The sequence below is a fragment of the Aulostomus chinensis genome, chromosome 15 (assembly GCF_037954235.1).
Source record: "Aulostomus chinensis isolate RoL2024-O1b breed Wild chromosome 15, RoL_Achi_v1.0, whole genome shotgun sequence".
NCBI classification, from domain to species: domain Eukaryota; kingdom Metazoa; phylum Chordata; class Actinopteri; order Syngnathiformes; family Aulostomidae; genus Aulostomus; species Aulostomus chinensis.
In genome coordinates, this window is record NC_141334.1 from 2669305 (window position 1) to 2696526 (window position 27222).

The 27222-nt window shown below is 46.7% G+C and overlaps 3 protein-coding genes across 5 annotated transcripts; 2 read left to right on the forward strand and 1 right to left on the reverse strand.

Annotated features, from left to right (window-relative positions):
• The first annotated feature begins 2326 nt into the window (after window positions 1-2326).
• dub (duboraya) lies at window positions 2327-9936 on the forward strand. 2 transcript variants are annotated; one of them, XM_086179328.1, is made up of 7 exons: window positions 2327-2428; window positions 5826-5915; window positions 6084-6152; window positions 6261-6329; window positions 6408-6653; window positions 7091-7513; window positions 8143-9936. In XM_086179328.1, exons 1-7 carry the CDS (start codon window positions 2423-2425, stop codon window positions 8146-8148), a joined length of 909 nt encoding a protein of 302 aa, XP_086035454.1. In that variant the 5' UTR covers window positions 2327-2422; the 3' UTR covers window positions 8149-9936. The 2 variants fall into 2 exon arrangements, with proteins under 2 accessions (XP_086035454.1, XP_086035455.1); XM_086179329.1 differs by lacking the exons at window positions 2327-2428; window positions 5826-5915 and adding an exon at window positions 5932-5997.
• Window positions 9937-12115: 2179 nt separating this feature from the next.
• guca1d (guanylate cyclase activator 1d) lies at window positions 12116-22110 on the forward strand. 2 transcript variants are annotated; one of them, XM_086179331.1, is made up of 5 exons: window positions 12116-12204; window positions 12341-13059; window positions 17087-17236; window positions 18425-18512; window positions 19829-22110. In XM_086179331.1, the coding sequence occupies exons 2-5, from the start codon at window positions 12865-12867 to the stop codon at window positions 19951-19953; spliced, it is 558 nt and encodes a 185-aa protein (XP_086035457.1). In that variant the 5' UTR covers window positions 12116-12204; window positions 12341-12864; the 3' UTR covers window positions 19954-22110. The 2 variants fall into 2 exon arrangements, with proteins under 2 accessions (XP_086035457.1, XP_086035458.1); XM_086179332.1 differs by lacking the exon at window positions 12116-12204 and having other exon boundaries at window positions 12294-13059.
• alg8 (ALG8 alpha-1,3-glucosyltransferase) lies at window positions 21522-27221 on the reverse strand. The gene is made up of 13 exons (XM_086179327.1): window positions 27175-27221; window positions 26829-26907; window positions 26343-26536; window positions 25998-26107; window positions 25630-25697; window positions 25261-25387; window positions 24861-24964; window positions 24656-24776; window positions 24299-24438; window positions 23973-24112; window positions 23768-23865; window positions 23438-23510; window positions 21522-23148 (listed from the first exon to the last, which is right to left on the reverse strand). The coding sequence occupies exons 3-13, from the start codon at window positions 26444-26446 to the stop codon at window positions 22923-22925; spliced, it is 1311 nt and encodes a 436-aa protein (XP_086035453.1). The 5' UTR covers window positions 26447-26536; window positions 26829-26907; window positions 27175-27221; the 3' UTR covers window positions 21522-22922.
• Window position 27222: the final 1 nt, after the last annotated feature.

Below are 27222 nucleotides of genomic sequence, written 5' to 3' on the forward strand. Positions count from 1 at the left end.
TAGACGCAACAGCAGACGTTCTGTCTGATCTGTTTACAGCTGTTTTCCCTGAAACACGTTGATAAACATTCAGACTCTGATGAAGACTTTGAATGTTTCAGTGAGCAGTGTGCTGACTTTAGAGGGTTCTTTTACTGAAGCAGGTAATTAATACAAATATCTTTATGAGTGTATGACCTCATGATGCTAGGAAATGAAATGAGCCTTTTAGATCTACGGCAGCCCAGGACGGACAAACAAGGACCTTCACATTTTAGACTGTAGACGAAATTCTCAAATCAGATGTCCAGAGTCGATGCTTATAAATAAATACATTAAAAAAAAACAAGTTCCAGGTCAATAGAAACCAGCCTAAATTTAAACGGCGACATTTTAATTTGGAGTTATATTTGTTTTTATACGTTATATATTTTTATATCATAAATATACAACATGTTTGCACGCCACGGGACGAGTGACTCTTGGTTTATCGCCATGTGACCCGACCGCTATAAAAGTGAAGCTTCTTCAAGCCACGTTTCAGTTAAACTAAAAAAAAAAATATCTTGTCTTGTTTTGACCTCGTTCAGTTGCATAGTGTTGCTCTGATCAGTTTCCCCCTACAAGCTTCCCTCCTTCACATTGCAGCATCTATCTGATCCACCACCCATCTAACCACCGTGCTGATTTTATCATGTGACCACCTGATAAACGGCGATACACTCAAAAGACGAGAGAGGGGGGAAACTTTCAGATCCCGGAACGCTGCCTGTAGGTGATAAACTCCAAACACCAGCAAATTAAAGAAAAAGAAGAAAAAAGTTGTTCTTGTCAAAATGCCTGTTCCTTAAATGCATCAATGGCAGCTTAAGATTCTATACAAACAGGAAGTGGTTTCAATTCTGGTTAGTCGTAGTGAAGGAACACAAAAGCAGAAATGAAAGGCGAAATTTTCTCCACCTGTGACTCAACTTCCTGTTTAAGAAGAAACATTCTGCAGAGCTCCAGGTTCCTCTTCATTGGAACGATAACATCTGAAAAACGCGCCCTCCACACCCAGAGGGGACAAAAGAACACAAACACCTGAGCAATGTGTCACTTTGGGTTAAAAACTACACAAAAGTTCTTTCTTCTCCCATGAATCACCGCCCCTGGCGGTTAGAACAAAGCTCAGGACTGTAAAAGAAGACCCTGCTAGGTTCTACCAGTGAACGGTTAGGATACGCAGCAAAGGGGAAACTGTAAAACTAGTTAACAGTGTATAAGATAGTTGTTTAGATAAACTAGTTAACAGCATATATATATAAACTAGTTAACAGTGTATAAGATAGTTGTTTAGATAAACTAGTTAACAGTATATAGGAATTATTAGCTGTATATGAAATAGTTGTGGGCTGCACGGTGGAGCAGTGGTCAGCACTGTGGCCTCACAGCAAGAAGGCTCCGGGTTCGAGTCCCGGCTCGGGCGCGGGATCTTTCTGTGTGAGTCTCCATGTTCTCCCCATGCCTGCGTGGGTTCTCTCTGGTACTCCAGCTTCCTCCCACAGTCCAAAGACATCAATTTGGGGACGAGGCTGATTGATTCTCTAAATTGACCGTAGGTGTGACTATGAGTGTGAATGGTTGTTCATCTCTATGTGTTGGCCCTGTGATGGACTGGTGACCTGTCCAGGGTGAACCCCGCCTCTCCCCTGTAGATGCTGGGATAGGCTCCACCCCCCGTGACCCTTACTAGTAAGGACTAAGCGGAAGACGACGATGGAAATAGTTGTTTGGATAAACTAGTTAACAGTATATATATAAACTAGTTAACAGTATATAAAATAGTTGTTTATATAAACTAGATAACAGTATGTATATAAAAACTAGTTAACAGTATATAAAAGTTGTTTATATAGACTAGTTAACAGTACAAAATAGTTGTTTAGATAAGCTAGTTAACGTATATAAAATAGTTGTTTCGATAAACTAGTTAACAGTATATAAAATAGTTTAACTCTAACTGGATGTAAAACAGTTCAAACTAGCTATGCTGATATTAAGAAGCAAACTGAAAATGTTATTTACACACACACACATCTTATTTCTGAATACTTTTTTCTAAATACTTTTACTTTTGCAGATATGGAGGAAAATCCCTTGAAACCTCTGCAACATGTGAATGAAAACTCAGAGTTTTCTTCCTTAATCTACTTTTGTGTTGAAACCTGCAGGGAAGCAAATGCAGTGGAATTCCTTTTTTTTGTGATATCATAATTAAGTTGCTGGATGAGGTTGAATGAATCGACATGAAGACCCATAAAGTGAGAAATGATAAACATGTGACTGAACATGAGCTGCGATGCGTCTGTAGTGACTCTGGTTCTATATTTAACCTGCAGGCCGTCGCTCGCTCTTTCACACATACTCGACATAAAGCAGGCGGAGAGAGACGACCAGCAGGATGGAGGTAACTCTCCTCTAACTTTCCTCTAATGTGCTGCTGCTGCTGCTGCTCACCTGATTGTCTTTTGTTAGAGCAAAGTTGGAATCCGAGGGTCAAACACAGAGCCGATAATGTTTATTGCTGCTGCCCATCAACGGCGTTTTAATTTGGCTTCAGATATTCTTTCTTCGCATTGATGATGTGGTATTTATGATACTGATTTATGATCAAACTGCATTTTGATCGTGTTTCTTGTGTCCTCAGGCTATTAAACGTTTAAATGCCTTTAATCACAACTGTATTTATTAGTTCTTCCTGCTTTTTTCAAAGATCAGATATGAGAACAAACAGAATTTAAGCCAAATATCTACTCAACCGTTTAATTTTCTGGCTCCACAATGTGTTCTTCGTAACATTCAGCGTTTCCATGAGTAGATCGGCCTGCTGGGGAAACGTTGGGTGTTTCAGATTATATTTCAATCTCTGAGAGTCCACGTTTAATCTTCATCTGAGCCAAGAGTCTGAACTCATCAACAGCAATTCAACGTGTCTCATTTCAGTGAGTGGGTCCCTTTTGAGGACGTTCCTCAAACATCCCTGCCGTTTCAATTCAAAATTCCCTTCACTTATAAGATTTAAACTTTGCGTGTTGCAGAGAAGCCTGGTAGCAGGGGACACTTAGCTTAGCATGAGGACTGGTGGCAGGGAACACTTACTGGAGCTTAGCATGGAGACTGGTGGCAGAGAACACTTACCCTAGCTTAGCATGAGGACTGGTGGCAGGGAACACTTACCCTAGCTTAGCATGAGGACAGGTAGCAGGGAACACTTACCCTAGCTTAGCATGAGGACTGGTGGCAGGGAACACCTACCTAGCTTAGCATGGAGACTGGTAGCATGGAGCACTTACCCTAGCTTAGCATGAGGACAGGTAGCAGGGAACACTTACCCTAGCTTAGCATGAGGACATGTAGCAGGGAACACTTACCCTAGCTTAGCATGAGGACAGGTAGCAGGGAACACTTACCCTAGCTTAGCATGGAGACTGGTAGCATGGAACACTTACCCTAGCTTAGCATGAGGACAGGTAGCAGGGAACACTTACCCTAGCTTAGCATGAGGACAGGTAGCAGGAAACACTTACCCTAGCTTAGCATGAGGACAGGTAGCAGGGAACACTTACCCTAGCTTAGCATGGAGACTGGTCGCAGGGAACACTTACCCTAGCTTAGCACGGAGACTGGTAGCAGGGAACACTTACCCTAGCTTAGCACGGAGACTGGTAGCAGGGAACACTTACCCTAGCTTAGCATGAGGACAGGTAGCAGGGAACACTTACCCTAGCTTAGCATGAGGACAGGTAGCAGGGAACACTTACCCTAGCTTAGCATGGAGACTGGTCGCAGGGAACACTTACCCTAGCTTAGCATGGAGACTGGTAGCAGGGAACACTTACCCTAGCTTAGCATGAGGACAGGTAGCAGGGAACACTTACCCTAGCTTAGCATGAGGACAGGTAGCAGGGAACACTTACCCTAGCTTAGCACGGAGACTGGTCGCAGGGAACACTTACCCTAGCTTAGCATGGAGACTGGTCGCAGGGAACATTTTTCTTAGATTAGCACGAAGACTGAGACACAGGGTTTCATTAGGTAGGTTTGTTTTTAAAAAACCTATTTGCAGTTAGCAATTGCTGTAAAAATGTGTATTAACTCAAACCTCCTAAGCTAATGGTTAGCTGCTAACACTTAGGAATTCCCAGGTGATGCCTGAGGTGCAACAAATATGCATATTTACTTTTTTATAACATGTAACAGTGGTTCTACGACTGAGTCACAAACATCACATGCCAGCGATTAGCTAACGACGCTGCACGAGCAGAACAGAGCGTCCTGTGCAAGGCGCTTTTCAGTTGCTGTCGTTTGCCTTCTTACAAAATCAAGGAGTCACTCAGTTTGATTATGTGAATAAGTAAATAAAAGCTCCCTCAAGTTCAACTACTTTGTTTTCACAGTCACATTTTTTGTCACATTCTTTTAGTTTCTTTATTATTTTATATATTCTTCTATTGAGATTCATGATTGTGGCAGTTTTAGTCCTCCGCACCTCCTAGTTAGGGCAGCAGTTATGATTTAGTGTTCCAACAGCGGATATTTTCACAATGAAAGCAGCAGGAGTGAACACACACACACACACACACACACACTCTCTCAGAGGAAGCGGGCAGTTTAACGGTTGTTGTTGTCATCACGACATGTGTCAACCTCACACTGCACACTTGTTTCTCTATGTTTGTGGGGACCTCATGAGGGGGGGGGGTGTCCCTCTGTGTCGCAATGGTTTACGTTTGAGTGAAAGGTTGTTATGAAAAAGTGTCCTCACAAAGATACTAAGTTCTTTGTGAACGTGTGTGTGTGTGTGTATGTGTGTGTGTGTGTGTGTGTGTGTCCTCCGAGCAATGTGACTTCATTATCTGTTGAATGTCAGCAATGTGAGACCTTCCGCTGTAATGGACGTGGATCAACTGCACGTCAACAGCTGTGTGTGTGTGTGTGTGTGTGTGTGTGTGTGTGTGTGTGTGTGTGTGTGTGTGTGTGTGTGTGTATCTCTTTTGAGCTATTTGGGGTTGTGATGGCTGATGGAAGTCTTTCAGATCAAACCTGCTGGTAGCAAAGTCTCATCATTCTAAATTATCGTTTCATGGAGAAAGTCATACAACAACCTTTGCCATATCCATGCAAGCACAGATGTAGCTATGCTAACACTTCCCACCCACCACCATTCATTGTGCTAAGCTAACTAGCGTGGGTCTCTGTTTCCTAGAGAACAGTCTCTACCTTCTTTTCTGTCTCAGGGGACGATGGACAATAAGAGACTTTCTCTAAAAACGTGTGTGGTTATTTTCATATCCTGCAGTTTACAAACAAGTCACCTGAATTTTGGTCATGTGACTGATCAGCTGAGTCCATTATAGCCAAATCAGATTTTTTTTTTTTTTTTTACAGAATCTGGTTCCTGCAAATACGTCGTTACTTCTAACTTTAGATCTGGTCCTCTTGACTGAGAGAAACACATTACACCTTCAAAGACCATCAGGAAATCTACAAATCAGCTTCTCAGGGGTTTTAACTCAACACCGTCTGAGTCTTTTTAACTCTGGAGGTTGACGGGACTTGAATTCTGACTGGTTTTAGTCCAGCGGGCCTGCACCTGAGCGGCAGCGCTGGTGGGTTTTATGCCTTCATACCAGTGAACGCTGTTGGTCCAAGGGATTTTTTTTTTTCAGGTTTTCTGTCTGTTCGTCCCATGTTGAGTTGACATTTTCTCTGGAATTCCTCGATGGAATGGAAGGTTAAATCAATTGTCCAGTATCGCAGGTTTACCCATCTTTCCTTCCTTCCTTCCTTCCTTCCATCCTCAGGAGGAGGCTCCATCCCGCCCCTCTGTGGCTGAACTTGCAGGAAGGTTCAAAGATTCCGTTTGTCCACACAACGCCAGCGGGAACGAAACAGTGAGCTCATCAACACCCAGTGTTTCAACGATGCCAGGCTATAGACACGCCCCACTCTGACATCTCAGACATGATGAACACGGTGCCGTGGAAGGGGCACATCAGAATGTTAGTGAGAACATACATGTTTGCTCTGATCATCATGAACATGAACACTTGTTTTTTCAGGATAAGCCGGTCAGACGGCGGCCTCCTCGCTCGCTCCACCTGCCCAAACCGCAGGAAGACCACCAGGAGGTGAGGGAGTTTACAGGAAACCACCAGCCTGATGTCTAAATACGGTTCTGTGGGACTGAGATTCACTGATGACTGTGTGTGTGTGTGTGTGTGTGTGTGTGTGTGTAGCCTCCAGGTGTCACCTCTCCTCTACCTACCAAAGCCAAGAGGAACTCTGCTCTTATTGAGAAGCTTCAGGTGAGTCCAGGTGCCCTGCTCGTCTGATATCATTGCCCTGACATCACCAGTCTGACATCATCACCCTCTCTCTCATAGGCCAACCTCGCTCTGTCCCCCACGGCGCTGCTGCCTTCTCCCAAGAGCCCTGGCTTTAGGCTGCTGCCCCCCTCCTTCACCGTGCCCTCCCCCAGTTCTGGCCCAGAAACCACGGTTACTACCTCATCCACGTCAACCCCTACCAGCCCCGTCGTCATCACGCCGCTGACTGAGGAGGAGGGACCCACCTCCTTTGAAGACCCTCCCACTACGGCAGAGGGATCCATCCTGCCATGCATCAACAAGGTCAATCAAACTCAGACACACACCACCAGCTGCTGTCAATCAAACACTGACACCGCCAGCTGCTGTCAATCAAACACTGGCACACACTTCCAGCTGCTGTCAATCAAACACTGGCTCGCCCCTCCAGCTGTCAGTCAGACGCCAAGATTAGAGACTGCATGGTCAGCTTCAGTTCGTTTTTTCCTCTGAATATCTGTATTCCCACAGGTTTGCAAATGGAAATAAATGGAATTTAAACTGACATTATAAAACTGGCAAGTTTTATATTTCAGACCTTAAAACTTGTGATACACACAGAAGACATTTAAGCTTAAGCTGCCAAGGTTAACTGGCTACAAGGAGTTTCATTGATAAGTGACGATGAGCCTCAGTGCTTGGAGGGGTGTGAGGATGGTGATCTCACTTTCCTCTCTTTGGTCTGACTGGTTCCTCTCCAGGGTAGAGCTCGCCACTCCATCCGGCGACGCCCTCCATCCCGCCGCCACAGGAAGTCCAGCGGTGGAGAAGAAGTGGGTGGAGCCAATGAGGGTGAAGATTCAGGAATCAAGGATGAGCCAGATGACATGGCGACAGAGCAAGTAGGGGCAGGAGGAGGAGAAGGAGGAGGAGTTTTCTGTGATGGAGGTCAAACAGAGCTGGAGGACAGGGAGGCAGACAACAATGGATCCCATCGAGAAGATGAGACGGAGAGTGGCATGGAGCTGCAAGGAGAAGACAAGGAGAAGAAGGAGGAGGAAGAGGAGGATGGGGAGAGCCAGAAGGGAGGAGAGGAGGAAAAGACAGAGGATGAAGTCCAGGAGGGAAGCTCCGGAGGGAAACAAGAAGATCAGATGAACAGCAAAGAAGACCAAAAGAGTGATGTGAGTGGAAATTCAGGTCATCCTCAATCCCCGAAACCTCAACTCATCCTTGAGTGACAAACACAAAGGATCAGCAGCTATTTTGGATTTCTGAGGGTCCATGAAGGAATAATGAAGCTGTGGTGTTTAATCCAAAGTGCGTTCTTTCAAATTAAAAGTTGCCATAAATAAATATTTGGAGTCTGGACAGGAAACATTAGCGTGTGACATCATCATCAGGACATCTGCAGGACAACTCATCCACATTATTTGAGGATTTATTGGACTTCAGATTGCAGCAGTGATGATAAAATAATATTTCACTCTATTATCATCGTATGTGCATCAAACTCTCGACGGCAGACGTCTTGAATTCGTGCACAGGTTCCTCCTGTAGGTTACTTATCGCTGCAAGCTAATAGCGACTGACTGCTAAAAGCTAATCTGTCCAAAAGCTTCCCTTTACAAACCGGCGAGTGCATCGTCCATGTCGATCAAACCCAAGTCTGCTCTGCCAAGCCGTTTGCTCAGTTTGGTAGAGGACAGGAGGACATCTGAGCCCACGTGATGGAAAACTGCCATCTGAGGGGAAGTTAAAGCTAATCAGGATTTTGAACTGCTCAGTGATTCGTGTTGTCTTTGTCCCACAGAGTTGATGAGGAGTCAAACGTCCGGCTGAATCAGAGCCATGACGGGACGCCGGGCGGGAAACCCTGCGAAACCAGGAAACTCCAGCGTGAAAGTCTGGACTCCTGAGAGCCGCCGCCGTCACCGAGGTTTCTCTCACGTCTGATGAGACAATGTGAGGCCGAGATGAGGACTTTTGTCTTGTAAACAATCACTGGCGTAGTTCAATCCTTCACTTGCCCATGAATTTACTTCCTCCTTTAAGAATGTGTGTTTTTTCATCGTAATGATTTCCTCATATCAAAAGTGTTCACCACCTGACGCGGCTGACGGCGCCATCCCTGACGCTTGTTGTTTGTCTGCCTGAAGCGTTAAAGGTTAATAATGTTTAATTAAAAAACACAAAGACAACTCTATGCAGACGACATCTGCTTAAATCTTTAATGTTTCAGTAATTACAGATAGCTAGTCTTACACGCGTGTAGCTACGAAACCGTTAGCAACGCTCAAGTATTCGTCGCGTTAATGCAACATAACGTCCTTCAGGGAAAGTCCCTTTATGTCCATTGTCGCCAGAGTCAGACAAGAGGACAGAGACCCTTCTCTAGGGAGCTGAGACCCACGCTAGTTAGCTTAGCACAGCGAATAACAGTGGGTGGGAAGTGTTAGCATAGCTCTGTCTTTGCCTCGTTTGAAATTAGCAATTCTTCTGAAAAAAAGAATCTAAAATGACACTGTAATTCTACAATCAGAAATGTAGCCGGAACTATTTTCCTGGCTGGGAAAGATGAGGAGGATTCCTGCTGGACACACCACTGTCCTGAACCAGATGTAGTTGATGCTAACACTTCCCAGCCACTATCATTCATTGTGCTTAGCTAACTAGCCTGCGTCTCAGCTCCCTAGAAAAGCATCTCTATCTTCTTTCCTGATTTTTACCTGCCGCGTGACTTTTAGAAAAATGATCTTGTCGACTCAACGGTTCTCTCTTGGGAATAAGAGAACATGAAGAGTTTCTGTGAAACTCTAAGAACTGCATGTTCCAAATGGACTGATTCACATATTCAGAACCCGCAACAATGGCGCCACCATGTGGTGGTGAATGAGTGGAAGTCAAATGCTGGTGACGGTGATATTGATTTAGGACACGCCCAGTTACATCACAACCTTGTCATGTTTTTTGGTTTGTTTTTTTCTGGACGTATTTCATCCAAGTCTCGTCCACTTGCTGATTTGTTTGTGAAACTGTTGTTTCCTATCTTGATTGTGGGCGTGGCCAAACAGGTGTAACACGCTGTAGCTCCTAAAATGATTTATGTAGCAGGTACCAAATGTAGCTGCTGCTTGTTTTATGTAGTTTTGTAAGTGTGTGCGTGCGTGCGTGCGTGTGTGTGTGTGTGTGTGTGTGTGCGTGTGCGTGTGTGTGTGCGGTGATGGGGGGGTCCACTTTATAAATGTTGAGCAGTGATCAGCCACATTTGCTTGTAAACACATTCTTAACATTACTTGAGATTAATTGGTTAATATTCAGCAGAGAGTCACTAAACTCTCAAACACAACACACACCAGCTACAGCAGAGGCTGGAACTTGATGAAACAGTCAAAATGGCTGTTAAAGCGCCACCATGTGGCCAGTTACAAAACTATCTACTAAGTTTTTTTTTTGTTGTTCATTTCCTCCCCATTTTGATGGTTCCGGGGTGAAATGAGCTGTGAGCAAGAGCTTTCACTTCCTTCTGTTCCTTCCTGTATTAATGTGGTCGTGCCTTGATGTGTGAAACTGATATTAAAACGCATATTTTTGCTACTCCAACGAATCGGAGGGAGCTGTACTGTCCTGTGTGTTTGTGTGCCGTGGTAACAAGGGGTGGGTTCCCTCAGAGAGTGAGCGCCAAATCCCCGTTAAACCGCAATAACCAGACGCAGTAACGCCTCACTCATCACAGAGTAAACATTAACAAGGCAGCACTCCTGTGATTTCTAGGTTTCTAAATCCCTTTTTCCCAGACTTCCAAGTTGTCTCGAATGTAGCAAAAATATTGAGTGAACCAGGAGTGGCATGACTTGGTACCGATACCAGAACCAGCCAACAAGGGGCAATCTGCACATGTTTGGACTTCACTTTAGAGGTGCGGTCATGTTGTATATTTATTTGCAGAAGAGGAACCTCAGGAGAGTTGGTGGAACTGGGACTGGACAAACTGGAGTTCATCTGAGGACAAGTGTTGAATTCCTGGAGAAACTCAGAGATGCTGAGAGGATTTTCCCCACTGGCACAGTTCCACTACTGAACCGGTACCTGGACCAGACAGAGGGAGGGAACCTGGCCGCTGCTCGCTGTGTCTTATTCTAGCAAATCTGTTTGATCCTCTGACACTCACATCCAGCCTCACTGTGTGGGGGGGAGATCAACCCCAGAGGCATGCTGGGAGAATTACCTCAGCCGACTGTTACCTGGTTTGAAACCATAACCAGAGTAACACCTGTGTTCTTGCAGACTTACAGATTTAGTGCATCAAGATCATCTTCACTAATCGACACCACTTTGATGATGCGTGAAGCAGAGACGCTTAGAGCAGAAACAAGACCGCCTCACCCCAGTGGTTCCGGTCCATTTCCAAGTGAACCCCAGTGCGGTTCCATTGACCGCAGAATCTGAGTCTGCCCACTAGCAGGAGGCAAGCTTAGGCCGGTTTGACCTACAGTGACATGAATATGAGCGACTTGTCTGCTGGACGTCTGGGCTCAAGAGTTGACGCGAGCTACGTTTTTGTTCGATTAGAAAGTTTTCTGCGAGCACATTTCTTCTCCTCAGCGAATGCAGCTGTTTTGTGGGCCACTTGAATTTGTGCGAGTTGAAAAAGATCAAGATAGGAGACAAAGTAATTTAAATTGGATTCAGACGAGTCAAAGGGGCAGTTACAACCTTGTAGAAACTTCTAAATGCGGCGTCTGATTGGAGTCTAATAAAAGCTGATCAGCTCTGATCGGATAAACACGCTGCTGCATTCTTTCTTGGTAAAGCTGCCACTTTGGTGTTGGGGCATTGCTGCTTTTAGATTTTTGGCTTCACCAATTAGGTTGTTTATGTCAGCGAGAGTCTGCCAAGGGCGCGGATGTGGACGCTGAGGCGTTTCAAAAATTAGGACATCCATTCATTTTCTTCCACTTGTTCCTATTAAGGGTTGCAGGGGGGGTGGAGCCTATCCCAGTGGCTAGGGGTGAGAGGTGGGGTTCACCCTGGACAGGTCGCCAGTCCATTGCAGGACCAACATAGAGAGACAAACAACCATTCACACTCACAGCCATACCTACGGTCAATTTAGAGCAGGGGTGGGCAATCATGTGCCATGGAGGGCCGTGTGTATGCAGGTTTTCCTTCCAACCAAACACTTTAACGGGTGAGTATCCAATTCGCCTCGTCCCCAATTGCATGTCTTTGGACTGTGGGACGAAGTCGGAGTACCAGAGAGAGCCCACACAGGCACAGGGAGAACATGCAGACTCACACAGAAAGATCCCATGTCTGAGCCGAGACTCGAACCCAGAACCTTCTCGCTGTGAGAGGACACTGCTAATCACCGCACCACCGTGCAGCCCAAAAATTAGGACAAGAATTTAAAAAAATGACCTGCAGGAACACATGAATTCATTTAAAGGGGACAGAAAGAGAAATGTGCTTCGCCTAGCTTAGCATGGACAAACAGCTAGCATAGCTCCCCGACAAGAGGAAGACCATCTGTTGTTTCCATTGTGTCTTTGTCACTTTGGGAAGTTTTTCTTCTCACATCTGTTGAATGATTCCATGACCTCTGACCTCTTGAGATTGATAGGTTTTCTGTTTATGTCCAGCAGCTCTACAGGGAGACAGAATTTACCCAGAATTCTCCACTCCCGCAGCTGTGAGGCCTGGACAGACAAACGGAGCAAAGCAACTCCCTGTCACGTATTGTGGGACCACGTTTCTTCGTGTCCAACACTGGTGTCACATCGGAGAACCTCGCCATCTGAACCAGGACAACCAGGTGAAGCAGTTACATAACCACAATGCCTGGGTGGCGGCACCCCCTCACCTGAAGTGGCAGGTAAAGCCTCTTGGCCTATAGAAAGAAACCTGCAGCACAGCGGCCTGATCCCATTAGGGAGTTATTTTAAGAGCATCCTTTATTCTTCCTCCATGATCTAAGAGGGTTAGAGAGACCTGAGCTTTGCTCTCTGCAGAGTCACTGACGCCTGGATGTCGCCGGCTCCACCATCCTGATGAAGTCTGCTGGCCTCGCCACCGCGGAGCCCTAGCCTTTTTGGCATTTTTCTTCATCTCCTGCTAAGAAAATATTTTCCTCTCCTTCATCAAGCTCCTGCTGCATTCTTTCCTCTTCTGCCCCTGTAAAAGCAACAAAGGGATTTTTTTTTACTCCTCTATCGATCCTCCTGCTGCCTGTTCCTCGTTTCTCTCCTTCTTCTGTCTGTAAGATTTTCTTCTTCCTCTTAAAATGGTCTGATAAGGATTCCAAGCCACTTGAACGTTTGTTCTTCTTCTGATCCTGTTAAGGCAGAGACACAGATCACGTTCAGCCTTGTGCGTTTTTTTTCTGACGTGATAAAACTGTGACTTTTTTTTTGTTTTCTCTCCTCGTTAAGAGGCCAAGGAAACACTGCAAACTCTCTCATAACCCACATTCACTCATCGTGAAACAAAAGAGGCCCGCCACCCTCGTCAGGGGCCGTTTAGCTGGACAGCACCCATGGGTAACCACGGTTCTAACCTGGACGACATCCTGGCGGAGGACATGCATCACTGGTACAATAAGTTCATGCGGGAGTCGCCGTCAGGCCTCATCACACTGTTCGAGCTGAAGGCCATCCTGGGCCTGAAGGGCATGAACGAGAATGCCAACAGCTACGTGGACCAGGTGTTCTTCACCTTCGATATGGACGGGGTGAGACGCTCAAACTCTCATTCAGGTCCCTTGTGAGGGTATTACACATGAATCTTTCTTTCCAACATCAACACTGATGTGTTCAAAAAGCCAGTTCTCACCTCGTGTATCTCACGGGTGGAGGAGCAGGGCGCACCGTCGGGTGGATGCACAGTTTCTGATGCACCCGAAAGACAATGAACTCTTTAGAATACTTATTGTCCGAATTGATTATGAGTCAGCGGGCTTCAAGAGCCATAATACCTGGCAAATAACCTGAAATATAAGTGAGGCCTTTGCTGTATATTAAGGTTTTAACCGCATCCATTAGCCAGACATCAGCTGTGGAATGCGCGCGTGTGTGTGTGTGTGCATGGCTCAAAGACGCGCTGTCGATATAAACCTTTAAGTCTGGGTGAAAACTCTCCATTTCATTTTGCTGCAGGTCCCGGGTCACATGGTTCACCAAGTCAAAAGTCTTGGCCAAAAAACAACAACAAAACTGCACAAATGATAGCACAATGCAGTTGTTGTCCCCCCCCCCCGTAAAAACACAATAATCATACTTCAACATGCGCCAGCTAATTCACCCACAAGATCCTGAGATCTGCTAATCAGCACAGAGCCAAGACTTCCTGTCCGAATCCTGCTGGGGTGTTTTTGGGAGCGGGGCTTCAAGTACTGGAGTACTGAGCAGAAGCTTATCTTAATTATTCGGGTCAAACTAGATGATATTTGGCGGTGGAAATGTTTCTCTCTGACGTCCTCCAGCTGCTTTGCCAAAACCATCCTGGAAGCTGTGAGCTGGCGGCTAACTGCTGCTAGCTGTATCAGCTAAGCAGGAGAAACCAACGAACCAGGACTGAACAGAACCTCCGAGCCCTACGGGGGCCAGTTTGATAACAGGAAGTTCGGAACCAAGGTCAAATAATGTTGCTGGTTGTAGCAGCTCAGCTAGCTAACAGCTGCTAATGTTAGCGACCCTATGAGGTGACACCGCCAATGGGTGCCAGGAGACAAGAACAACCTCCGAGCACAGTAACATTATTCCTCGTCGCCAAACTGGCCTCGGACCTCGATCGTGGTCTCTGAGGTCCCTGGTGAGCCGAGTCTGCCCCCTCCACGCTACCTGGGTCAGCTAGCGCTTGACCCCCTATTTCACCCCAACTTTAAATGAAAGCAAATTTATTTGTGGTGACTCAGTAAGCCGATCTTTGGGGAAATGGTGGCTGTCGGTGATAAATTAGTTAATAATCATGAATCAGCTTTGTTCCTGGAGCAAGAACCTCTGATGCCTGTTGGACCGCAGCAGTTTATTCAGCGCTACTTCATAACTGCAGAACTGCTCCCCGTCTCCATGTGGAGGGTTGATGACTTCCAGCCGTGGGTGACGTGGGACCACGAAGGCAAAACCAAGAGGTTCAAAATCCAGGGCTCAGCAACAAAACCTAGGCTTAGACTTAGACAGGAAACCTAAAGTTGTATTAATTTTCATATCTGTGACTTACGTGAAGGGTTAGGGACCAAAATGAGACTCAAGTGTCTGTTTATGTCGTTCACTCCAGCTCAGCTGTGTTTGACCTCCTTTGTTGGGGGAGTTTTAACCAAAATATGGGCTTCTTGGACCTTTAATTCGCCCCCATGTCAGATAAAGGAATGGAATTAACTGCAAAAACGTCGGTGTTTGTCAGATTTCCAGCTGAAACATCTCATCGTGCTCAATATCAGTGTAACATGTCAGTGAGATATGAGGGCTCGTTTTAATACAGCTTATTCCAAAATATTCCGATGTTATTCCATTAGAATTAGAATTTATTATTAATATAATATTATTATATTATATAATAATCATATTAAAATATTATTAGAATTATTATTAATAATTTTTAGCTCATTATAAATATCATTATTATCAAGAATCAGGTTAAACTGACTTGAATTAGAGAAGCAAATACAAGTGAACCACTAAAACAACTGCAGTTGAGGCCCAAAACATGAAACCTGCACCTTAATACCCGCACGCCACCCGAGCCAGCAGACCCGGATCTGAGCACACGGATCAGTCTGACGAGCAGAACCGGGCCAATGTTTAAGTTTTAACAGTAAATATCTGAGTTGGAAGCTTTGGAAATCAAGAGAAGGAAGCTTTTAAAAATCAAAATGTTTGTATTCTCAGTGCAAACCTGAGGTATCGTGTTTGAGCTGACGACATCGACATCACCTCAGCTTCTACCAGCTATCAGAGGTAGCATATCGTTCATCCTTCATAAAACCCCACGCAAAACAGCAGCTGTAATTCCTCTAAAGTGCCACACGGACGTCACACCTGATAACAGCGAGCGCTACAACGTAACATCAACACATTTCATGGGATTTTCTGCCATGAACATCTCAATTGTTCTTCGGCAGAGATGGAAAGTGTCGACCAGCGTGAAACCGCAGAAGCTCCATCGGCTCGCTTTCTAATTGGCTTACAGGGTTAGCATGCAGAGCTATCAGCCCCGCTGTGAGTTTCCAGGAATTAAGTGGATTCAGAGTCTGCGATGGTGAAGTTGAGATGTTCTGGCAGCTCAGCGGCTCATCAGAGAAGGACAGCGGGAGGTCACCGGGGTCTGGAAGGGAGACACTAGCACAGAACTTGCCGATTGTGCATTCTTGATTTTGCCGTGTTGCCGCAACGCTGTGGCTGTGGTGTGGCAGCAACGTGTCACATTAACATCTGACAGCAGCAGTGGGGTCTGGGACAGTGGGCTGAGAGGACTGCAGGTCACTGAGGTTCCTATTAAATGTGTGAGACAATGTGCGGGTCCCTTGAACTAAGGTCTGAGCCTACACGAGCTGGAGATGTTCCTGCGCCACCGGAATAATATAATTTGTCATTTTAGTGAAACATCAGAACAACTGGACGGACATTCAGGGTCTCCAGGGGAAGTGTTAGAGGCCCCCCGCTGAACTGGGCTCTGGTGTCACCAGCAGGTCACAATGTTTCTAATGTATCTCAACATGTATTTGATGAAATGCCGAAAAACCCAGTTCAGACATGGCTACCGACCAGAGGGTAAGCGCCTCCGAGTCAGATGGTTCTGGGATGTTCCCCTCTAGCGCCGCCATCTCGCCGTCTCTTGGGAAAGCTGCTGGATGCACCTTCATATCACAAAGTTGTTTAAGAGCAGATATTTGCAGAACTGAAGCCTCAGCTGTACTTTGTTCAGAGAGAATGAGCAACACTGCCCACTATCATGCTCAACCAACACGCAGCAGTGGCTAACATGCTAGTTGTACCCTCACCGTCAGCCTGTTAGCATTTAGCTCAGCTGTGCTCTACCCAGGCGCTGGTTCTCACAGGGGTATGAAGCTGTTACTGCAGCAAGATGTTTTCAGTTTTCAAACATTCGCAGACACCAGAGTTATTCGTGTCGACTCACCAAATGTTTGGACGGTGACGTTTCGGTTTTACAGGAACAGGATCGGCGTGTGTCTGGGCTTCAATGGCCTCCGCACATGTTTGAACTGGTGCTACCGCTTTGACTGATTTCAATTTCCAGTCGTATTTATTTTGGGTGTAAGTGTCAGGCACTTACATGGACACATCCAGGACATTTCACAGTTCATTGACCTTTATATATTGAAGCCACGCCCCTCATGAAGCTCACTGGTCGACATCAGAGGGGCCAAAATCCAAACTAGAGGGAGGGCGGGGAGCCAGTGCTGCTGGCTGTTACCTCTTGACACAGCCTGATCAAATTATGATAAAATAATTTAAGTATTTGACATATTCAAAGAACATAATCTATGATTTACATATTTTTCAACCATGATCTATTTTAGACGAATGACAAAACTAGACGGGACCTTAACCGTGTACAACCTCCGATTATCAGTTTACACAGAGCAGAAAATGAAAACTTGACAACTTCTTTCTTGAATAAAATTGATTTTTACTGAATGAATAAAGCCAAAGAAGGAAGGAGGTTTTCAATTCTGAACATGGCTTTAAAACTGTAAATCAACCCCATGAGATCCAACTCGTCCTCTCCTCTGTCGGCAGGACGGTTACATCGACTTTGTGGAGTACATCGCCGCCATCAGTCTGATGCTGAAGGGGGAAATCAACCAGAAGCTGAAGTGGTACTTCAAACTCTTCGACCAGGACGGAAACGGAAAGATCGACAAAGAGGAACTGGAAACCATCTTCTCGGTAACTGTGCACATGGAACACTAAGAGTTCTGATTGGGTTGGAATGTGGACGGAATGCAACAGGAAGCAGAACGATCGTCCAATTCTTCAAATCTACAATGGAAACTAACAGTGACAACATTTCTTCAACATGTCATAAAAAACCAGAACCCATCCTGGTGTATCTTGAAGCGTTTATGAAGCTGAAATCGAGGGCCGCTAACGAGAGTTGAATGGAGCCTACAGAGGTCGTGGAGGTCATAAAGTTCAGCAGGGTGAAAAGAAGAAGCCTGAAGCTTAGTGAGGGTGACGCTGAAGTCATGTGACTGTGCTAAGAGAAATTTGCACATAAGAACATTTCATGAATGAGACCCATCGTCTTTGCATCACCCTGGCGCCTACATTACCCATAAAGCAACCTGACTGCGTTTCTGTATTCATTCAGGGTTTGTTAGGTTTGTCCCAAAGGACAAAGTGCAGACGATGGTTACAGGAGGGCAGATTTCTCTCTCTGGTCCCTGACAACAACCAGATATTTTAAGTTTGACGTTAAGACACCGAGTCAAAATTGAAAGTTCTCCTTATTTTGGAGAACATTTCCCACTGACTTACAGGAGCCTGTTCGTTTCCATCACACTGGCAGTACTTCGCTCTGGTGGCAGCAGAATTTCCCCAGATAAGGTTTATTTTCACAAGTGTGTACGGGCACACGGGCGCATGGCTGTCTGGTCTCAGCAGAGTCCACCTGCTGCGTGGTGCTGCGGTAACATTCGCTAAATGAAAAGTTGAAGCTGCTGTAAAGGAGAGAGTTGCCTGCCGCTCCCGCTCTGGATTAGCTCTGAAATTAGACCAGTGTTAATCTGCTGAACGAGCTCAATCTATCAGCCGTCAGGAAGCTGCTGAAAGTGGGACGAATGACTCCAGCCCAGTCTGCAGGGGAGCGCCAGCCCCTCGGCTGCGACCCTGGACCATCGTCTCACCCAGAAAACAAAGGGGGGGCACAAATTTTAATCAGACAAAGTTTCTGTCTCTCGTGCATCCAGAACCAGAGAGTCATGTGCCGGTTCCCACCAGCGACACTCGTATCCGTGCTCATCATGAGCAGAGGTTCAGGACGTCTGCCGTTTCTTTGACAGTTTGACAGGTTATTCAGGCGCTGCAGCTGACATCAGACCGCTGTCATCACTTCCTGTGCGTCTCCCTCTGCAGGCCATCCAGGATATCACACGCAACAGAGACATTGACCCCGAGGAGATCGTCACGCTCATATTTGAGAGGATCGACGTGAAGGGCGAAGGTAAAGAGCAGCAGACACTGCCATAATATTAGTCTTGATGGTTCTACCCCTGAAAACTGCCACCATCTTGATTTCTGAGTCACTCTTACAGGTACAGCTGAGTACCCGTGGCTTCTCACAGTCCACACCAACACGATGCAACACTGCGGCACAAACACACACACACACACACACACACACACTACTTATATCAAAATCTGTAAATATAGCCAGTGACTTCTCACAACTATGACCCTCCCTCGGACGCCACTGATTTCTTGACGTCATGTTGTTACGGTGTGATGCCATCAGTCTGGTTGCTATAGACGTGAATACCACAGGAACGCCCTTGTAATGACACGTGATCAGTTTACAACAGTGCGTGCGCGTCCTACACCTGTCTCCCTTTATAAATCCCAGGTCTCATGTCTGGCCCTCAACACGCCCACTTTCAACGATAAAAGCTGCACAGCTACGGCCACGGCGCGTCCGCCACAGCCTGGGAACACAGGCGCCCGCCTCTGCTCCTGGGGCAGTAGAACCACCGACCTGCTGGAGGGAACTTTGGTCAATAATTCAATGTTCTACATATCATTTTGAGTTGGGGGGTGTTTATGGAACACTTCACTACAAGGGCGCGATGGTGAAAATCCAACTAAGCTTTTACACCGACTGAAACTAAACGTTCGTACACACGAGTCCCAGCTACCGTGGGGAACTGCAGATTTTCCTCTCAGTGACTGTCATGAAACCCAACGTTTGGCTTTGAAAGCGATGTGTTTCTTCTTCTGTGTGACATTTATCAATGAGGCCCTGAAAGAACCCTGGATAGAGATTTAGAACCAAGAGAAAATGGCCGACCGCTGATGCCAGGTTCCAACAACGTTACAGGAACGTCTCCACCCGTGTGAGGCCGTCGTCTGGTCACCTTCCCAAATCATTTCCGTCAGTGTGTACCGTTCTTTAATTTAGTTGCAGGACTTTTACAGAACATTCCAGCTGTTCTTGTGGGGAATATTTTAGGACGTTGTCCTCTCTGTGTCCTGGAGGAAGTTTCTGTAATAGTGCTCTTGGTTCTGCAAACAGTAGAACCAAAATTGTAGGTAAGTTCCCAAAAGGCTTCTGCAACATTAATACAGGTTCTGTTAATGTTCTGGGCGAATGGTGTGGAGCTAAAGTGAGGTTCCCCTGATTATCACCAGCGTGTTCATGGTGTAAAGGCTGAGGAACCGTGACATCCCCTTAACTGTGCAGAACCTAGAGAGCTTGACGGGCACTAAACCTGAGAAATGCACCATGACAGCCCCTCAACTGTCTCTCGACCTCTGACCCCTTAGGTGAGATGACCCTGGAGGAGTTCATCGAGGGTGCAAAAGACCACGAGGACATCATGGACATGCTGAAGAACCTGATGGACCTGACGCCGGTGTTAGTCATCATCGTGGAGGGTCTGGGGCGATGAGAGCACCGGAACAAGAAACAAAGACTGACTGAAGCCCAAAAACAAAACCAACCCCCCGATCATCATCCAAAACAGAGAACAGACTTGCTCCGCTCCCAGGGAGTCACCTGACATCAGAGTGAGGCAGCGGGGGACGACTGCGGGCTGCAAGTGGAACCGACTCCTGATCCAGCCCACTAATCATCCACCATCTCTACAACTCCTCCCCCTTTTGTCCAAAGGTGTGAACCTGGAGGGACGCAGCCAGGAAAAACCCCCGAATGAATCCTCAAAAGGTCTCTACAGGCTCTCTTGGTCTGGTCTGACCAGTAGCTTTCTGTGGCTAATGTTAGCACACATGAGCTGAGTGATTTACTTGCTGATGTCTTGCCGACATCATTGACCCAGTTCAGTGACATCATGACGTTTCTCATCAACGTGAAGAAGTTCTACAGTCTTGCTTTAAAATCTCTTTTAGGGGGATTTAGTGAAACATTCCCACGGTTCAGGGAAATCTCTCCCGTCGCTCGACTGTGATGAAAACAGAAGAGTTCTGATGTTTAACCGATATTTATGCGCCAATTCCAGCGTCAGAGAGCAGTGCACACTGGGAGTCCGTTCTCCAGTAAGCTGGCGTTAACCTCTGATCCTCTTAACACCGTAACAGCTTCAGTCATCGCAGAGGAGAACACTCGGCTTCCACGCACACCCTGGTCACTGATTAATCATCTCTAACTCCGTGGTGGCAGCCACCAGTGTGAAGGGGCAGACAAACACAGCCTGGTAGCTCCTCTGGTGCCAGACTCACCAGGGCGAGTGAGCCAACTCATGCCAAACTGGGTTGAACAGGCTAACTCGTGTCATACTGGCTAGCCTGGGATAAATAAACTAACCTCAGGCAAAGCAGCAGGGAAGCTAGCATTGAGCTGGTTTACCCTGAGCTCCACAGACAAGCCCAGGCTAACTCTTCTCAAACAAGACAAATAAGCACTCACGGCTAACAGGCTAACTCTGCTAATGTCCAACTGTGAGTCTATTGGCTACTTTGATTTTCCAGATATCAAACAGAGAATCACCCACCTGCATGTGCAGCCACTCTCAGCTCTTCATGCAACCTGCTGGGCACAGAGCCGATGACCAAACCCCACCCAAGCGTCCATACTCACAGTTTACCTTTGGATGCATTTCCCTTAAGTAAATTAAAAAAAAGAAAAATGTAAAAAATGAGAAGGTCAGGAAGGTTCCGACCTAAAAAAAATAACCTTGTTGCTTCACTTGGTGGACAAACGACTGAACTCCACTTTCCTGACACACGTGCTGATTTCAGTTTGGTACAAACACACCCTCACATATCGATCTGCTTGGAGTGAAACAACAGAGATGCTGATTCACAGTTTTTTTTCTCTCTGTCCCATTTAAGCCGCACGCTTGTGTCACGGTTATGACAGTAAAACTGTAGCTGTGACATCAAGACAGAACCGGCACAGCCAGCATGAAAAACCTCTGTTGAGGATAAACTACAAAAATGGCGAACAATTGTTTTTACAACTTCTCTGGAAAACCCTCCGGTTCGTCACTGACACAATTTCTAGATTTCCTCAAACCAAGATGATGACAAACAGATCTTTCGTGTGTTTGCGTTACAACAACAACAAAATAATGACAATTAAAAACAAACAAACATCAGCAATTCACATTTAATTTTACAAGTCACATGGTTGCATGTTTGGTTTTATTTTGAAGGGCTGCAGCTTTTCCTCTCACTGTGTTTCCTTCATTTCATTTCAGAAACAAAAAAGCAAAGCAGCAATAACGTGTGGAAGCACGTCAGCATTGTTTCATGTGGTGTTTTACAGCTTTAGCTGGCGATGAGCACTTAGTTTTGTGTGGCTGGTCTCCTCTTTTGGATTTAAAGGATGATTCGAATGACTTGTAATGAACCTTTTAATATTTCTACAATGATGTGTGAGATAAAACCAGGATGATGGGGAAAAAAACGACGAAAACTTTGAGTCCAAGTTGCGGGGGGAAAAAAGGAGGCCATTTTGTCCTTAAAGCTGCTAACAGATAGCTGTGCGTGTTAGCATGGAGGCTAACAGTTAGTGTGCAATAGATTTGAGAGTGAAAATGAGTTCATTTCAACAAATCATGTTTTGTGTTGCCTTATCAATAAAGTTTTTGAACAAATGTTCACTTGATGTCATTTTCACATCAGTTTGAAGCAAACAAGTCTGGACATCAATCCTGAAACCGTTTTATGGACAGGAAGTGAAGCCTGATGGCTCCCTGTGACTCACTGCTCTCGCGTTCCTTGGAGGTGAAAAACAGGGTTCCCAAAACACAAACAAGTTCTCGTTGAACGTGCGGTTCCCTCACGTCCAGTTCAATGACCTACAGTAAAGTCTGCGGTTCACACGAGCTGAAGGCATTTCAAGGTTTTGTTCAACAACATAAAATATCATGGAATGCCGAGCTGGCACCGGTGGACGTCTCCTTCCTCTCCTGCCCACCAAAGAAAGGAAGCGTTGCATCGGTAAAGTTGTAGATATTTTTTGATGAATTTTGTGTGCAGTGACATTTTAATGGTTAAATGTCAAATGATCAATTATCCATGATTCACTTCAAAGTCTTCAACGCCACAGACCTTCTGATCGCCATCTGACGCCTGAAGTACAGCGTGGGTAACATTAGCGGTCACTGCAGCGGCGGTGGTTAGCTGCTGCTACGCTAACCTTAGAGCATCTTTTCATCTCTAATTTGTATCCAACTATAAATACTCTGGGACAGGTAGTTCACCTTTACATCCTGGAATGTTGATCTGCATCGACTCATCAGCAGCTCAACAAACAAACATCCCTATTTGATTTGCTCACTGAACGCGGGTCAGTGACGTGTCGCTGGCTGTGAGGCTGCTGTGCGCAGGTGCAGGAGAGATGGCAGCGTGCTGGGAATCAAACCTGCGGCTCCTCAGGTGCAGGATGGATGGAGTCTCAGGGCTGCTTAGGCTTCTTGTCCTGCCTCAGCAAACTGACGTACAGACGCAGGAAAGAGTAGCAGACACCCAGCGAACAGTACACCGAAGTCACCAGCAGAGGGAGGAAGGGTAGCTTCTGTTGCCACGGCGACAAAGGAAAGATGAGCTCACAGGCAATCGCCACAGCCACCAGGCCCAACAGGTAGCTGACTTCCAGAGGATGGAGAAGAGCTCGCTGCCCACTGAGGAGACAGAACGGACTCAGAAGACTGCAAAGCATTGTGGGGGCTGGAGTCTGAAATTTCAGATTCTGGATGTAAAAACATCTGAAAACCCATTAAGACAATTTAACCTAAAAACATGCATCACTTTATTTTACTTCCCGGCAGGAGAAATTCTAATGATGTACAAGTTCATTACATGTCACGTCAGGATGGATCCTGACAAAAACGCACAGAGAGGGGATTTTATGACTTCAAACTTCTATCGAACTCGTTCGTGGTTCTGTGGCGACGGACGGTTTTGACTCACCTGTGGAGTTTCCTGAGAGCGGTGAAGGAAAAGATGGTGAACATCAGCATCAGCGCCACTTTGATGGGCAGCTCTGAAAAACCACACATTTATTAATCTACGCTGGCGCTCGACAGGTAAGGTGCGATCTGGGAGTTGGTCACATTTCTTTCACAAGCACTTAAACACAAATGAAATTCAATAATGTATCATTTTGCTGAGAAAAACTTTATGAAACTACGACCAAAAACAAAACAAAAAAATGACGATGGACTCAAATGATGAAAGTCACGGCTGAGCTTTCAGAACAACCACGCTCTCCTCTGCTCGTCCAGCTTCTAGTTTCCTTACCCGCCGGCGTGAAGAGCAGCGGGAACAGCGAGTAATGTCCCGTAGTGGTCAGAAGCAGGAAGATCCCAGCATCCTCTCTGCTCTCAACCGCCAGAATGCTGCAGCAAGAAAACAACACAGGAATGTTCGGACGGCGTCGGCCCAGTTGGAGTCTGTAACCTCGCACAGTCCATCGAGATTTCAGCATTCAAGGAGTGTCTGAGACCTGAGTGGCAGGATGGCGATGAGGACGGCCTTCTCATGGACGTGCCAGCCGAACATGAAGGAGCCCAGAGCGCAGAGCAGCAGACAGCGCAGGAAACCACGAGCACCGCTAGGACGCCACCAGATGGACGCCACCGCTGGCTGGAGAGACGCAGAGCAGAGGACAGTCAGGAGAGACACCTCATACTTGTGTCAACGCCATCGTTCCTTAGCGAATTATTTCCACATCCAACAGTTACAGAAACATCGTCATTCTCTCTCTTTTAGCTCTGGGTTTGTCCCCCCACCTCCCTGACAGCTCAGGCGCCAAACGCTCCGCTGACTCACCAGGATGGACAGCAGAGTGCAGACAAGCGTGAGTGAGGGCGAGATGGAGGGGAGGACCGAGTGCTGGAACTCTTGAACCAACCCGCCCGTCATGGAGGCCCGGGGAAGCTCCGCCTCCTGCAGCAGCTTCAGACGAACGCCTGAGTCACATCATCAACAACGTGATTACTGAGAACAGAAATTCTGCGAATATGTAAACGCTTCCAGCTGGAAACGAAGGACTTGATAGAACTCAGCGATACAAAAACAACAGGCAGGCGACACTCGTAAAACAGCTTCTGCCCTCACTGGACCGTCACACTACATCACACGTGTTTCCCGCTGGACAGGTTGGCGCAAGCAGCGCTGTCTTCTCACCGAGCACCGCCAGGCTTTTGTCCAGGATGTTGTAGAGGGCCCAGACGTTTGGGGCCCAGTAGGCGTGACAAAGGCCCCGTTTAAAGGGGAAGAGACGGGAGAGGACCTGAGGGAGCTGACCCTGGGGAGCGCAACGCAAAACAGACAACCTCAGTACCTCTGGATTCACATGAACAAAAGAGTGAGGATCAATGACATCACTCACCATGGCGATGAACGGGCCGAAGGACAGAGCGAAGACCGAGACCACGATGCTGCCCAGCGCCAGCAGTCGGAGCGGACTGAAGCTCCTCCATCTGAAGGAGCCGTCTGCACAGGAAAGCACAGTTGTTGCTGATACGTCTGTGGTAGCTGTGCTGCTACAAGCTAGCTGGGAGGTGGTTGCTATGGTTTCATGGTTGTTTGGTTGGGATTTGTTTGTGCCTCTTGATTGTTTACTACTCCTCCACACTGTTGTCCTAGCAACAGGAAAATCAACATTTTCATGAGGAAAACTCAGTATTTGTAGTCCAAGGGGAAGTTAGCATGTCAGGGATGAGGTATTTTTGTCGTCAAACAGTGAACGTGGAGCTACTGAGCTCTGTGTGTGTGTGTGTGTTTTTTGCCTTTGTTGTCTTGGGTGAAGCAGTAGCTCCTCAGGAGGTAGATGCCGTAGGCCGGAGCCACGTACAGGTAGATGTGCTTCAGGTTGAGCAGGATAGCAAACAGCAGCGCCCCCTGCAGGTGCTGGGACTGTTCAACAGACACAGATCATTATTGCGGTAACACACTCTTGCATCAGGTGTGTGTACCTGACTCACTGTTAAACAACCAAGTTCACGTGTGTAATCAATCAACGTCGATTAATCAGCAGATGCCGCAGTGATGACATCATGACCAGCATTTCTACAGGTCTGTTAAACATCAAGAAAATCAACTTTGAAATGCTTTTTTTTCCCTGGACGGTTCTGATGATGTCATCAAGGGGTTGTCACCTGCAGGTGTTTCGCTACCGACAGCAGGAGGAAACCAAACAAGAAGCCGTTATACTGGAAATGAATATCTGAGGACGACGTCAAGGAGGAGTCATCATCATCATCATCATCATCATCATCATCATCATCAGACGACAACAATGGAGCATTCACTGCATTTTCCATTTCACTGGAGCAAAGTTTTGTTTTGTACTTATAAACATGGAGGTTGAGGCTAATTGACGGAAACAGAAACATTCTCTGAAACACAAGAATGGATCAGAGGAGCCGCTGGCGGGTCAGTCAGGAGGACCCGTGAGTGAGGGAACCAGCGTGATGGCGAGTGCTTGTGTGGCGATGACTCTGCCGGGACGCCACGTGAAGGATACGGTCAACGATGAGGAGGCCAAAGTTCCAGAGCAGGAGCACAGCCAGGACAAAGGACGGCCGGTTCAGGATGTCCCGGGAGCCTTTTGGGTCCTGAACACACCTGCAGCACCTGGAGGACGATAGAGCCAGTCGGCCAATCAGAAGCCGTCTACCAGGAACATTCCATCAAAGTCAGAGCGTTCGACCCACAAGGACGTCAAGGTGGAAAAACCCCACTTGTGTCCTGGGGCTTTTTGCTGACCCTGCTGACAGAAACAACCGCCTCCTCCTCAGTGAGGGAAGTTTTGTTTTACGGGACGTTCCAGCTGGTTCGACGAGGTCTGCCAGCAGGCATCCTGACTCACTCTCTAGCAGCGTAGATGAAGAGCACGTCCGTGAAGACGACCGACAGCCTCTGGAAGAGGACGGTGGACGGACTGCAGTAGTTCAAGTTCTCCACCAGCAGCATCTTGTCATCAAAGTGCCGCGCTGCCTGGGAAAGACCGAACTCAAACCAGGCGAACAGCGGCGGGTAGTCCAGAGTCCACTCGGATGTGTTCTGCAGGGACGGCAGAGAAAACCACATCAGGGGCTTCTCCTCAGGGACACGGAGACGTCCTACCTGGCCCCCCCCCCCCTTGCAGTCAAGTTTTATCAAATTACTGCCTGACATAGAAAATCACCAGATGTGTTTAAGTTACAATCACAACCACATGGAGTCAAACATGTCATTTCTAAAATGTGAACAGTTCCATTTGTACGTGACAAGGTGGCTACAGCGAGGACAAACCACCCCGAAAGGTCCAGTTTGATTCAGTCAGCTCACCCGAGGCTGACGAGATCATACTGACCTCGTGGTACCACCTGGACACCGGCAGACTGTGCGTGATGGCCAACCAGTTCCTGTGCACCTCGAAGTCTGTGGAGTGACTGACAGACAGAGGGAGTGGAGTGAGTGGAAGACTGGAACATGAGCCCCAAGGGGCTGTCGATGCTAATTAGCTTGCAGCTACAATCTGGTGCGGTGCATCAGTGTAGACATTTATTACGTAACAGTTTTATTTAACTGAACACATTCAGTTCTAAATAAAGGTAATTAATAATAATGATACGATGACGGGCTGGCGAGCTCCGATAGATGGAGCGGAGGGCGACAGCCAACAATACCATGAGAAAAAGAAAAACATCAAAAGTTACAAGCAAAACCACTTCAAACGTTCCTCTGGATCAAGGCCTTCAAACTGG